We start from the raw sequence: 14,704 nt of genomic DNA on the forward strand, positions 1-14,704 counted from the left end.
GGGGTTTTTTTGTGCTGCAAAATTTTCATTTGCAGTTGCGTAACTATGGCCAAAGTCTTCCTGAATGTTGTATAAATGTTGCAACATTTTAACATATTTGTACAAGTCAAGTATTCTGTTTTAATGCATAGTTCTTTCACAGAAGAAATTATGTTAATATTTTCATTCAGTGGAAAGATCAACTGAAATATGGGGAATAAAAATGTGTGATTAACATTTATTGTCTGTGTCTGCAAAAAGTCTGCCGATGTGAAATACTATTCAGATGTGTGAAACTTCAGTATGTTGTCATTAAGATTATACTCACATTATAAAGCTACCTGGCTATGCATAGGATGTCTAAAAATTTTGAAGGTACCTGTTGTGTTTCCAGGATACTGCCAAATCTATTTTTGCTCTGTATATGAAGTGTTCTTACTTTTCAGCACTGAATACATCTTTTATTCCTTATTCCCCATAGCAGAGGACAGTTGGCTGTCACTATCTAAAACATGACGTGCACGAAATGCCTTATTTGGTTAAAAATAATCCTAATTATTGTACATCTTTTCTTGTAATTCCATTGTAGTCATTTGATATAACATACCCATTTGCTTGCTTCCTGCCCTGTCCAGGAGTTTCCCTGCAGAAAGCATGTATTATCTAGGTTTTAGAGCTCTGAATTTGGAGGAGCCAGCAGACTAGGGTTCTTGTTCCTAGCTCTGTGACTTTCTGCATAAAGAGTATGAAGTCACAATTGCTGTATTCAAAGATAATTACACCATTCAGGCTCACAAGAATCTCATAATGAAATTGAAATCCCAGCTGCAACTAAAGATTGAAGCAGCAGAAGCCAGTTTTCAAGGAAGGAACATTAACTAGATACCTTGTTGGCTTGTGCCAAAATGCCTCCCTTCACTATGCTATTTATATGAGACTTGGCCGTTCTCATCAGAGGACACACAACACAACATTACATAAGACATTCCAAACTTCTATTGTAAGCTTTATGGCCTTCAGTGCATGTTTTCTTTCCATTATCAAGGTCAACATTTATTTGGGAGTGGAGGGATAGATAAAAAAGGAACTCTATTATGCAACTTCTTACAAGACAATTGTAGGGATTTTGTTTTTAGGGGTATAGAAATATGAGATGAAGCAGCATTAACTCAAATGTGTTATTAAACTATAACACTGATTGCAGAGCAATTTTAACAGATCTGCTGACCTGCTTGACAAAGCTGCTAAGGAAGGTTACAAAGAAGAAAATTGTTGAAAGGATTACACAAAATGACTAGGGGGCTGGAACATATGACCTATGCAGAGAGGCTGGGGGATTTGGGCTTATTTAGTTTGCAGCAAAGAAGAATGAGGGAAGGTTCAACAAGGAGAAGCGTAGAGTCCTGCACCTGGGGCGGAAGAATCCCAAGCACTGTTATAGGCTGGGGACCAACTGGCTCAGTGGCAGTAAGATGGAAAGAGACCTAGGGGTTATTGTGGATGAAAGGCTGGATATGAGTAAACAGTGTGCCCTTGTAGCCAAGAAGGCTGATGACATACTAGGGTGCATTAGAATAGTAACAGAGAGGGAACCGTGCTAGTCTATATACTATCAAAACAAAAAGCAGTCAAGTAGCACTTTAAAGACTAGCAAAATAATTTATTAGGTGAGCTTTTGTGGGACAGACCCACTTCTTCAGACCATAGCCTTAGCAGAACAGACTCAATATTTAAGGCACAGAGAACCAAAAACAGTAATCAAGGAGGACAAATCAGAAAAAAATGATCAAGGTGAGCAAATCAGAGAGTGGATGGTGGTGGGGGGGAAGGTCAAGAATTAGATTAAGCCAAGTATTCAGACGAGCCCCTATAGTGACTTAGAAAATTCCCATCCCGGTTCAAACCACATGTTAATGTGCCGAATTTGAATATAAAAGCCAGCTCGGCTGTTTCTCTTTGAATAGCGGTGCGAAAATTTTTTTTCAGTAACACGCACACTCTTAAGTCATTAACAGAATGCCCCATTCCATTAAAATGTTGACTAACTGGTTTGTGGATCTGAAGTGTGTTGATGTCTGTTTTGTGCCCATTAACCCTTTCTCTAAGGGAGTTAGAAGTCTGTCCAATATACAAAGCATCTGGGCATTGTTGGCACATGATGGCATATATGATGTTAGTAGAGGAGCATGAGAAAGTGCCCGTGATTCTGTGAGTAACCTGGTTAGGTCTAGTGATGGTATTTCCAGAGAAGATATGTGGACAATTTGTGGACAATGATATGTGGACAGTGCCCAGATGCTTTGCATATTGGACAGACTTCTAACTCCCTTAGATAAAGGGTTAATGGGCACAAAACAGACATCAAAACACTCCAGATCCACAAACCAGTTAGTCAACATTTTAATGGAATGGGGCATTCCGTTAATGACGTACGAGTATGCGTGTTACTGAAAAAAAATTTTCGCACCGCTATTCAAAGAGAAACAGCCGAGCTGGCTTTTCTATTCAAATTTGGCACATTAACACGTGGTTTGAGCTGGGATGGGAATATTCTGAGTCACTATAGGGGCTCATCTGCATACTTGGCTTAATCTAATTCTTGACCTTCCCCACAACCCCTCCACTCTCTGGATTGCTCACCTTGATCATTTTTTTCTGATTTGTCCTCCTTGCTTACTGTTTTTGGTTCTCTGTGCCTTAAATATTGAGTCTGTTCTGGTATGGCTATGGTCTGAAGAAGTTGGTCTGTCCCATGAAAGCTCACCTAATAAATTATTTTGCTAGTCTTTAAAGTGCTACGTGACTGCTTTTTGTTTTGATAGGATGCATTAGGAGAAGCATTTCAAGCAGATCTAGAGAAGTAGTTATTCCCCTCTATTCGGCACTGGTTAGGCCACATCTGGAATATTGTGTCCAGTTTTGGTCCCCCCAGTACAAATAGGATGTGGATTTGCTGGAGCAGGTTCAGTGGAGGGCAAAAAAATTAAGAGGCTGGAGCACAAGACCTATGATGGTAGGCTGAGGAATTTGGGCTTGTTTAGTTTGTAGAAGAGAAGACTTAGGGGTGATTTAATAGCAGCCTTCAACTTCCTGAAGGGGAGCTCTAATGAGGAGGGTGAGAAACTGTTCTCAGTGGTGTCAGATGAGAGAACAAGGAGTAATGGTCTGAAGTTGAAGAGGGAGAGGTGTAGGTTAGATATTAGGAAAAACTACTTCACCAGGAGGGTGGTGAAGCATTGGAATGCGTTGCCTAGAGAGGTGGTGGATTCTCCGTCCCTCGAGGTTTTTAAGTCCCAGGTTGACAAGGTCCTGGCTGTGATGACTTAGTGGGGTTTGATCCTGCTTGAAGCAGGGGGCTGGACTAGATGACCTCCTGAGGTCCCTTCCAGCCCTATGATTCTGTGATTCTGTTTGATAGCAGCCTTCAACTTCCTGAAGAGGACCTCTAAACAGGATGGAGAGAGACTGTTCTCAGTAGTGAGGGATGGCAGAACAAGGGGCAACAGTTTCAAGTCACAATGTGGCAGATTTAGGTTGGATATTAGAAAAAACTGTTTCACCAGGAGGGTGGTGAAGCACTGGAATGTGTTACCTAGAGAGGTGGTGGAATCTCCATCCCTAGAGATTTTTAAGTCCTGGCTTGACAAAGTCCTGGCCAAGATGATTTAGTTGGGGTTGATCTTGCTTTAAGCAGGGGACTGGACTCGATGACCTCCAGAGGTCCCTTCCAGCCCTAGAATTCTATGATTCTATGTTGATATTAAAGTTTTCTATGATACTGTGAAAAGGGATGCCTAAAACCACCTGTTAAATTCTACGAGGTATGATGTAGAAGTGTACAATTCATTTCTAGCTCTTTGCTTTATTCTTCTTAGTAATATCCTTATTTAAGGAGGTTTGTGGAGGTGTAGGTCTGCTCTCTTCCTCCCTTCAAACGTAGGCACATGGGCTTCATCAATACTACAGCAATCTTCCAAAAGACAATCTTCAAGACAATCTCTTCCAAAAGATCATCTTCCAGAAGATCGCGTCTACACAGAAAAAGTGTCCTGAAAGACCCATTCGTTCTTTTGGAAGAGTGCATCCACACAGCCATGGGCTCTGTTTTTAAAGGCCAGGCCAGGAAATGCTGTAGACGGGGTTGTATGGCTGGCTAGACCTTCCGGGAGTGCCAGCCATGCACTGCCTTAAAGGGCCCCTCTAAACAGGCCCTCCCTGCACATTCTGCTGAGCCTGTGCCTGGTTCCAACCCTTGCAGGATCACCCTGGCTAGCCTGCTGGCCATCCTGCTTGCAGCCATCACCCACCTCCTGCAGTGCTGGAAACCCAGCCCTGGGGGTTCCAATCCATCATGGCCCCTCCCATGCCCACCCAGGGCCATCCGATGCATCTGGACCCATCCCAAAAGAACCAACTGTAGGGACTGGGTGGTCCTGGCTGAGTGGGATGATACACGCTGGCTTCAGAACTTCAGAATGAAGATGGACACCTTCTGGAGCTCTGCAGCTGGCTTGCCCCTGTCCTCCGATGCCAGGACACCCAGATGCAGTCAGCTCTTTTCATGGAGAAGCACGTGGCTATCACCATTTCGAAATTCATCACCCTGGCCAACTACCACTCCATCAGGCAGCAGTTCAGGGTGGACAAGTACACCATCGGAGCCGTCATCCTCGAGGTAAGGCACGTTCTGCTCACTGGTCTGGCACAGGGAGGTGAGGAGTGGGCTGCTAGGCAAGGGGGAACTTCAGGGGCCAGGGTGTGAAGTGGTGGGGCAGGGGGGTGGGGAATCCCTACCCCAGGGGAACTGTGGTGCTCCAGCCTTACACAGGCCCCCTACCACGGGGTGGTCCCGTGAGGGGGCAGAGGGACCAGGGGGGAGAGGGAAAGGGGAGGTAGCCCAGAAAGGGGAAGGGTGAGTGGTCCTGGAAGGGGATGGGAGGGCAGGGGTTCTCTTGTTCACACCCACAAGCCTGCCTGCTCTCTGTTCCCTGCAGGTTGTCAGAGCCATCAACTGGGTGCTAGTGCAGAGGCTCGTATGCATATGGGACTTGATTGCAGGGTTCGCTGTCCTTGGCTTTTCCCTGTGCTTTAGGATGATATCACCATCAGGGCTCCAGACCACAGTGCTCCAGGCATTGGTGGACCATTATGGCTGCTTCATGGACATTTATGTGGACTGGTCAGACTGGGCACATGACATGTGCATCTTCAGGAGCCACAAGATGGATGCTGGGACTGACATCACCCAGCAGGAGTGCACCATGGGGGATGTCACCATGCCCCTCTGCATGGTGGGCAACCTGGCCTACTTCCCAAAGCCCTGGCTTATGCAGCCATACACGGTCCACCTCTTCTTATCCCAGGAGGTCTTAGTCAGCTCACATGGGCACACTACCCTGCTGAGTGTGCCTTCTGCCACTTGAAAAAGAGATTAGGTGCCTCCTCATGCACTTTCATATTGGGGTGGAGAATGTCCCCCAGGTTGTGGGGGCCTGCTGCACCCTCCACAACCTGGCTGAGGCCAGAGAGGAGATCTTCCCCAAGGGCTGGATGGCCGAGACCAGCTCCAGATACAAGAAGTCCACCACAGCCCCCGACCACCAGGTCCACCGCAACAGGTTCCGCATCCAGGAAGCCCTCCAGGAGGCTTTCCCCTACCAGGCAGAGTGACCCTCACACAGGGACCTTTCACAGGCACATCCCACCCATCCATCCCTCACTGTCCCCCCACAATAACAGGGGACATGGGGGATGTTGCCAACAATAAACTTTACTAAAGCAATAACCATAACTATACAAGCAATAAACATTATGAACTTTAGAAAAATAAAACTATGCTTCAAACTATTTATATATGCAAGGGGGGGTAACTATATACATGAGGGGGTTTGGGGAGGGGGGCATCTCAATTTGGGTGGGGGGTGCTCAGGACATGGCCAGGGATACATTGTTCCAGGGAGGCGGGTGGAGGGCTGGACATGGAGGGAGCAGGGCACGCGGGGAGGTAGGGGTGAGAGGAAGGATCATGGGCTCAGCTTTGTTGTGGGGCTTGGCCTCAATGGGGGGCTCAGCCTCAGCAGGGCTGGCTGTCTCAGCAGGGGGAGCTGACTCGCTGGACCCTCCTGGTCAGGAGACAGGCCACAAGGCCCTGGAGGGTGGCGGGCAAGAGATCGGCTGGAACATGCACGGTGAGGGCCTTGGGGGTTTCAGGGTGGGAGGGTGCAAGAGTAGCTGTTAGGGATGGGTGCAGGGGCAGCTGGGGGCATGGGAGACTGGGCCACCAGGTCAGTGAGGGCCGTGCACACTGTCTGCAGCAGGACCAGTATCTCCACCCATGACTTCTGCTGCCAGGCCAGCTCTGTCTCCTCCAGGGCCAGCTGCCACTCCACCAGTGTGTTCTTGAGGTGGAGGGCACCTGTGTGGGTGGCAGCCTCATCCTCCCAACTGTGGTGTTGTGTCCTCCAGTTGTGGGCCCTCTGGGACCTGGCGCTGGGGCTGGTCCAGCCTTCTCAGCCCTCTTTCCCGGGCTCCACAGTCCTCCATAGCCTGGACGGGGCTAGCTGGCCCAAGGGGTGCGCTGGAGCTCTCCCAGTCCTCAGACTCCGCAGCTGTAAGAGATGGAGGGGGCAGGGAGAGATGGAGGTGGGGGGTCAGTCCTCTATTTTGGCCCTGGGGACTGTGCCCCACACCCCCTGTAGGCAGCTGCCCCTGCCCATGACCCGAGGAACAGGCATGTCCCCATAGTAGTGGCATGATTTCCCTGCACACACATAGTCTCAGCAATGCCTTGGGGATGGTGCAAGCTGCGGCAGAGTCCCCTACGCACTTCCCTGCAGATGGGCTAGCAGGCAAGGGGAGGCATCTGGGTGCGGGGGAGTCCCTGCGCAGGTGGTGGGTGAGCTGGGCACAGCCACATACATACAGCTTGCAGTGCTGTCCCCAGGGGCAGGTACTAGGTGTCACCTGGGAGCATGTCCACATGCCATGGGCGTGCTCCAGGATGGGACATCAGAGGTCAGGCTGTGTGCCCGGGGGTGGGCACCCTCTCCAGCCCCAGGGTGCACAATGTGATGCACGCTTACTGTAGGGTCTCTTGAAGAGTTCAGGGGACACCTGACTCAAGGTGGCTTGGCTTGAGGAGGCTGAGAGCACCCCCGCCGAGGCCAAGCCCCCCGACCTCGATCATCAGGGACTCCTCTGTTGACTCATTCCCATACAGGACCTCTGGCTTCAGGTCCGGCACACTGGCCTGGCTGTCAGGTGGAGGCTGGTCCTCACCACACCTGGCTCCCCTTCCAGTGCAGCAGGGGGCTCTGGGACTGCAGTGTCCAAAATGCTGTGGGATGGGGAGCTGTCCTCACCAGCAAGGGGTTCCTGCAGCTCCTGATAGTATGGGCAGGTGGCTGGGGCCTGCCCTGACCATCTGGCGCTATCCCAGGCCCTCCTGCCTGAGTTTTTTGAATTTGAATCGAACCTGATCTGGGGTCAGAGCAAGGAGGCCTCCGGCGGCCAGGCCAGTGGCCAGCCAGGTGAATGAGGAGGTTCTGGCAGTGGCCCATTGTGTCCAGAGGACCACCTCCTCATGCCAGAGCCCCAGGAGGTCCTGGAGGTCTGGCTCAGTCCAGGAAAGGGCCCCTTTTTTGTGCCCTAGGTGGGCTTCTGGGTGCCCTCAGCCAGCTCCTTGGGGTGCCCTGCTTGTCCCGGGGTGGCTGGCTGCTTGCCATTTTGGCTCTGCACAGCACAGGGGTGGCTGTGGAGCGTATATTGCAGCAGTGGACTTGCTTGCTGCCTCCATGCTCTGAACGTCCTGTCCTGGGGTATCTGGATCCTTGCAACTTTAAGAGCAGCCAAAGGCAGAGACCATAGAGCCCTGTTGGGTGCTGGCAGGGAGGTCTCTCTGCTGCAGCTGGCCAGCGCCATGGAGACCCAGTTTTTCAAAGGAATGGGTCATGGAGCTTCTACACACATTTTCTTCCAGAAGATTCTTTTGGAAGAAGGCTCTCTTCCGGGTTCCAGGTTCAGGAACGGACTAAGGCCTCCAGAAGAAACACCACGTTATTTTGGAAGAAATTCAAAAGAGCGTGTTTTGTGTGCGGATGCTCTACTTGTTCTTTTGGAAGAGGGCCTGATTTTCCATACAGACTTGCTAGTGTAGATGCGGCCATGCAGAATGTCGTGAAAGTGGGACTTCATTTCTCATGCTGCTTCATCATGAAGTTTGGGTCTTCCCAAGAGGATTTCGCTCTTCTGCTCTTCCTGTGCTTTAAAATCACTGTCCGTTTGAAAACCAAAAATTCCCCAGCTTGCCAGCCAAATATATATTTATAGTGTGTGTGGAGGGAGGCGAGGAGCAGTGCAGGTGCTACCCCAGAGCTATCGTGTTAGAAATTCATATTACAGGTACAGAGAATGCCATTAACAAAGGCAGTAGCCACCTTATCAGCTATGTGTGGTCACCTGCAGATCTGATGTTTTTACAGCCTGAATCTGATCAGGCTGGGAGACTTGAGAACGGCTGTTATCAATGGCAGGCCCACGTTCTTCACACATCTCCAAATAAATTTTAACTGGAGAGCGGCAATTTTTTAATGCACCGTGCTGTATGAATAAAGTTCTTCTCTATGCTGGAAGCATAAACGGAGTTAGAATATTATGGGTGTTTCTTTATTATGAAGAATTTTTTCTCTTCAGATTTTTGCAATAAATCGAGTTTCAAAGTTTTTCAGTTTCTGAAATGGAATCCAAAGAAAGGAATGTAAAGTTTGCTTATGTAATCATTGAAGTTGTTGTATGGGCATGTCATTCACAATGTGGCGCATCCCTATTTAAACAAAGCCTTGAGTTCAGGTTATATCTCTGAGTAATCCATGGATGCTTCTAAATATCTGTATAGAAAGTTGCATTTTTGTTGTGTCTGTATAAACTAAAAGCATAGCTGTATGGTAAAGAGAGGAGTGTAACATAAGAATGATGATGCTCTTGCAAACACCGGTTTGATTGATGAAGATATGCAAGCATGCGAAAGCCAGGATGAAAAATACTAATGAATGCTGAACAGCTGCTTCAGAAGACGTTGTTTTCATGAATATTAAAATGTTCATGACTTCAGTGGTCAGTTAAATTAATATTGTTTTTTTTTCTTTTTCTTCCCCTCTTAGTTGTCACTGCCAACATTTCCTGTTGTTGTGAAGATTGGACATGCTCATTCAGGCATGGGAAAGGTGCAGGTGCTATTTATACATATGCTAGGGGAATTCTGGTGCTAGTCTACATTTTAATTGTGTAAATATCATAACATGTAAACTTCTTCCAAGCAGGGTTAACACTTGTGAGCTGGAAAATTTCCAGTGCAGAATCCTGATTCTGTGAGTCCTTACTTGGGTCTTTAGTCAGGATGGTACTTAAGCATATGCTTACATCGTCAAACAGCTTAAATTCTGTCACTGAGACATAGACTTAAGCACATACGCAAATGCTCTCCTGAATCAGGACCTTATGTGATACTTTTGTTGACTGCAGCATAACTACTTGCAAAGCCAGGCTTATAAACAATGATTTGCAAAATGGTCTGAGAATGTAGTGAATAAATTCTCCTACAGCTTCCTGAATTCCCGCAGTTGTTTCAGTTGGATAATTGCATTTCACTGCTGAGTGATGCAATTTCATTATGACTTACATCTGACAATGGTGGTTTGAGTGTATGGCTCTGTTGTGCTTCCAGTGATGTCAGTGGGCATTGGAAAAAGGATTGAACAAGAGCATTGTTGTCATCATCAAATGACACTGATCCCTGGGATTTCCAAAAATTCCACAAATGACATATCAGCCATTCAATATTAGAAAATTGGTTTTATTGTTTAAAATATGTGAATATGCAGTCTTTGCATTTTGGTTTTATTAAGGAAATTGTTTTCTTTAATATTTAACATTTTGTACAGCTGTGAACCTCTTGTATGCAACAAACTTCACCCTACCACAAAAATTATGGGTACAGGCAGAAACATTCTATGACTGAACAATGTAATTGCTTAAACATACTTACCATGAGATGATTGGCTTAAGCCAGTGTTTCTTAAACTTTTTGAGACCATGGAACACCAAACTATAATATTTTTATGCAGAACATCTGTGAAAATTTTCTTCAAAAAATTGTTAGACCAAAACAAGCAGTAACATATGCAGCAAAAACAAAATGAAGTAATTTAATCAGGCATTATAGCAATGAAGAAGTAACATTGTATCTGGTTTTGTAACAGAAGCTATATCCCATCAGTGTATTTTTCCAAATGCTCACAGCGCACCTGCAAGGTGTTCACACAACATCATTGTTCCACAGAACGTAGTTTCAGAAACACTGGCTTAAGCAACTGATCTCTTTTTCTTCAGAGGTCTATAAATATGCTTAAATTTAAAAACAAAAATCAGAAACCTTTTGATCTTTTCCAAATTGTTACTTTACCATCCTAGTTGTTCTTACTCTGTTGAATTGGGTAATGTTTATGAACTCTTCTTTCTATGAAGTTTTGTTTTTTTTTTAATCAGAGTCACTCCATTATTTGTCCTCACCCATGTACACTGGTTCTTAAAAGAGATTTTTTTCTACACCATCTGTTTCCATATATTCATAATTTTCTATTATATTGACCAAATACTGTTCACAAATACATACATGTAACTCCCACTTAAGCTTTTACACAATAACTTTTTTTCATGATTTTGGCATTAGTACAGTGTTAGAATTAGAATCAGAAAGGTAGCCAAGTTAGTCTGTAGTTTTGAGAACAATAACAAGTCTTGTGGCACCTTATAGACTAACAGATATTGTGGAGCATAAGCTTTCGTGGGCAGTGTTAGAATTGTTAGAGAAGGAATTAAGAAAAATAATGTCTTTCCGTTCTTTTTCAGAACTTTCTCGTCATTTGGAATAGGGGAAAGTAAATAGCAAAAATTGTTCTATTATTGTGAACTCACAATTCAAACTATAGACAGGAAGAACAACTGGGAAGGTGATTTTACAGATTTAGTTAAATTGTAATACAGATTGAGCCTCTCCAGTCCATCAACGTTCTCATCTGGCAACATCCATAATCCCACCTGATTTTAGTTAGCTGCGTGTCCACATGTCATGAGTAAGGCCAAGTTTCCCATGATCCCATAATGTTTGTTTCCAGCCGCAGTCCTGGCTCTCAGAGTTGCTGTTATTTAGCTCTAATTTATACCTAAAACAGCCCAGGGAGCAGTGGAAGTGGTGGTAATGCTGCTAGACAATATTGACCTCTCGTGGCCTGGCAAATTCTCTTGTTTGGCATCAGTCAGGCCCTGAGGGTGCTGGACTAGAGAGGTTCAACTTTTACTCTCAACCATTTTGCAGATCAGAATTTTAATGCAAAAGCATTTTATTTATATTTGTACATTCAGCCTGATGTAAAAGAAGAGTAGTACCTGTGGAAATCTCTTGGCCAAATGCATTACTAAATTGAGTGTAACAGACATGCAGTGTACATTTTACCTGCATCCCATAATGGTCACTGTGAGGAAAGTGCTACTTGCATTTGTGCACACCTACTGAATGCCAGATCAGCGCAGTATAATTTTTCCCACTTACACCCATTTTATGACCAGCTGTTCCTAACAATCACTGTTGAATTTGGCCTACAAAGCATTTCAATTTGTTGGATACCTTTTCATTTCAATGTAAAAGCTGGTGGAAATGGCTAAAGTTGTGATAATATCGTTGGGGTGCTTTGACATCAAAGTTGCTACATTTTGGCTTTGAATGCAGGCACTTACAGTTAACACTTTGCTTGGTCCAATTCCCACTGATTTAGTGGTGAAACTCCCATAGACTTCAGTTGTAGCAAGATTTGACCCACTGTGCAAGCTACTTCACTTCATGTTCCTCTGATACATATGGTTACACCTTGAGAAACTATGGACTTATCATTCAAGGTACTGAGGTATTTTTGCCAGGTGATGAGTGTGCTCTCCTTCTGTTGAGCTTCAGTTCAGTTGAGAACATACAGGCTCTTTGAGGACTGGTTCATCACTATCCAAATATTTTCAAAATAAGGTTGATGCAAAGTTTGTGTACACAGAACAGATAAATGCTTTTGCACACATTCAGTTTTCACATTGTTTTCCAAAATCTGCATTAGTATGCCTCTCCCATTATTTAGAAGTACAGCATAGGTCATTAAATACCCAGTAGGTGGACTGCAATGTCAACACTTGCTAAGTGCCTTCAACAACAGAGAGGTTAAATTTCTGCATGGAAAGTACACAACTTACTACAGGAGTATTTTTGCCATAGTCTGTTTTCGACACTACAGCTTTTTCTACAGATCAGATAATTTGACTATTGTTTGGGTTTGTTTAAGGATGACACTATAGAAACTAATATTTCTCACAAGAGTCATTTACAATTGCATTTTCCAGTACATACCTAACTGTTGATCCTGTTGTTTTTCTCTTCCATATGCTGCTTGTGTTGTCACAACAGGTTAAGGTGGACAACCACTATGATTTTCAGGACATAGCCAGTGTGGTAGCACTTACGCAGACCTACGCCACCACTGAACCCTTCATAGACTCCAAATATGACATCAGGATCCAAAAGATAGGCAGTAACTACAAAGCATACATGTGAGCCAAAAATTATCTCCTTTCGTTTCCTCATTTCAGTATTTACAAAGCAGCAACCAAGTTCACTTCATTGAAATCTAATGCCTCTTTTTAAACAGTCCTCTATTTTCAGCACGGTTGGGAGGAAAATGTTGTATACAGTTTTAAATTTATTTATGGACATTTTCAATCATTTAAAAATTAAAAGTGGTAAACATCTCAGCTGTTTAATATTTGTATTAATGGCTACGTCTACACGTGCAGCCAACATCGAAATAGTCTATTTCGATGAATAACGTCTACACGTCCTCCAGGGCTGGCAACGTTGATGTTCAACTTCAACGTTGCTCAGCCCAACATCGAAATAGGCGCAGCGAGGGAATGTCTACACGTCAAAGTAGCACACATCGAAATAGGGATGCCAGGCACAGCTGCAGACAGGGTCAACGGGCGGACTAGCGCTTCCGGGGCAACAGCTAGCCGCTCCCTTAAAGGGCCCCTCCCACATACACTCAGCCTGCACAGCACGCGGTCTGAGGAGCCATATAGGCACACAGACCCCGAGCGCCGCAGTCATGGACCCCCAGCAGCAGCAGCAGCAGCAGCAGCAGCAGCAGCAGCTAGAGGTCCACCCAGCCCTCCCGGCAGGAGCAGGGCTTGCCCTGGCTCATGCCATGTTGGGGGCAGCTGAGCACCTTCTTGCCCCAGGGGAGGAGATGCCCCCAGGGCAGCAGGGCTCAGCCCCTACCCCTGCAGCACCCCGCTCCACCCCCCGCCTCACACGCCGGTGGCTGTGGAGCTACCCCACCAGCACCGACTGGTGGGAGCGGCTGGTGCTTGGGGAGTGGGACGACGATCACTGGCTCCGGAACTTCAGGATGACCCGCCAGACATTCCTGGAGCTCTGCCAGTGGCTCACCCCCGCACTCAGGCACCGGGACACTGCCATGCGGCGTGCCCTCCCTGTGGAGAAACGGGTCGGCATCGCTGTCTGGAAGCTAGCCACTCCGGACAGCTACCGATCCGTGGGGCAGCAGTTTGGTGTCGGAAAGGCCACCGTCGGGGCTGTCTTCATGGAGGTAAGAGAACCCACAGGGGGAGGCCAGGCCAGGGCAGGGGGGCCAGGGCAGGGCAGGGTAGGGCAGGGCAGGGCAGGGGGGCCAGAGCAGGGCAGGGCAGGGCAGGGCAGGGCAGAGCAGGGCAGGGCAGGGCAGGGCAGGGGGGCCAGAGCAGGGCAGGCCAGGGCAGGGGGGCCAGGGCAGGGCAGGGCAGGGCAGAGCAGGGCAGGCCAGGGCAGGGGGGCCAGAGCAGGGCAGGGCAGGGCAGGGGGGCCAGGGCAGGGCAGGGCAGGGCGGCCAGAGCAGGGCAGGGCAGGGCAGGGGGGCCAGGGCAGGGCAGGGCAGGCCAGGGCAGGGGGGCCAGAGCAGGGCAGGGGGGCCAGGGCAGGGCAGGGCAGGGCAGGGCAGGCCAGGGCAGGGGGGCCAGAGCAGGGCAGGGCAGGGCAGGGGGGCCAGGGCAGGGCAGGGCAGGGCGGCCAGAGCAGGGCAGGGCAGGGCAGGGCAGTGCAGGGGGGCCAGGGCAGGGCAGGGCCACGCACACCCTGCTCACCCCTCATTGGGGCTGTCCCATGTGCTTTCTCTGCAGGTCGTGCGTGCCATCAACTCCATGCTCCTGCACAGGCTCGTGAGGCTGGGGGACCCACAGGCCACTGTCGCCGCCTTTGCCACCCTGGGCTTCCCCAACTGCTTCGGGGCTCTGGATGGGACTCACATCCCCATCCGCGCCCCGGACCACAGTGGCGGCTGATACCTCAATCGGAAGGGCTACCATTCAGTCGTCCTGCAGGCCTTGGTGGACAGCCGGGGACGGTTCCAGGACATTTACATGGGCTGGCCTGGCAGCACCCACGACGCCCGGGTTTTCCGCAACTCGGGCCTGTGCCGCCGGCTGGAGGCGGGGACCTACATCCCCCAGTGGGAGATCCCTCTGGGGGACACCACCATGCCCTTCTGCATCCTCGCGGATGCGGCCTACCCCCTCCGGCCGTGGCTCATGCGCCCCTACACGGGCCGCCTCTCCGCCAGCCAGGAGCGCTTCAACGAGC

The 14,704-nt window shown here is 48.1% G+C and overlaps 1 protein-coding gene across 3 annotated transcripts in view; it reads left to right on the forward strand.

Moving 5' to 3' along the window:
- SYN2 (synapsin II) overlaps window positions 1–14,704 on the forward strand; it is a 408,886-nt gene that overhangs the window by 313,584 nt on the left and 80,598 nt on the right. For all 3 annotated transcript variants that reach the window (XM_075005593.1, XM_075005591.1, XM_075005592.1), the window contains exons 6-7: window positions 9,138–9,200; window positions 12,479–12,621. In XM_075005593.1, coding sequence (XP_074861694.1) covers window positions 9,138–9,200; window positions 12,479–12,621 — 206 coding nt within the window. The remainder of the gene's footprint in view (window positions 1–9,137; window positions 9,201–12,478; window positions 12,622–14,704) is intronic.

Source organism: Carettochelys insculpta, chromosome 11 (genome assembly GCF_033958435.1).
Source record: "Carettochelys insculpta isolate YL-2023 chromosome 11, ASM3395843v1, whole genome shotgun sequence".
Taxonomy (NCBI): Eukaryota; Metazoa; Chordata; order Testudines; family Carettochelyidae; genus Carettochelys; species Carettochelys insculpta.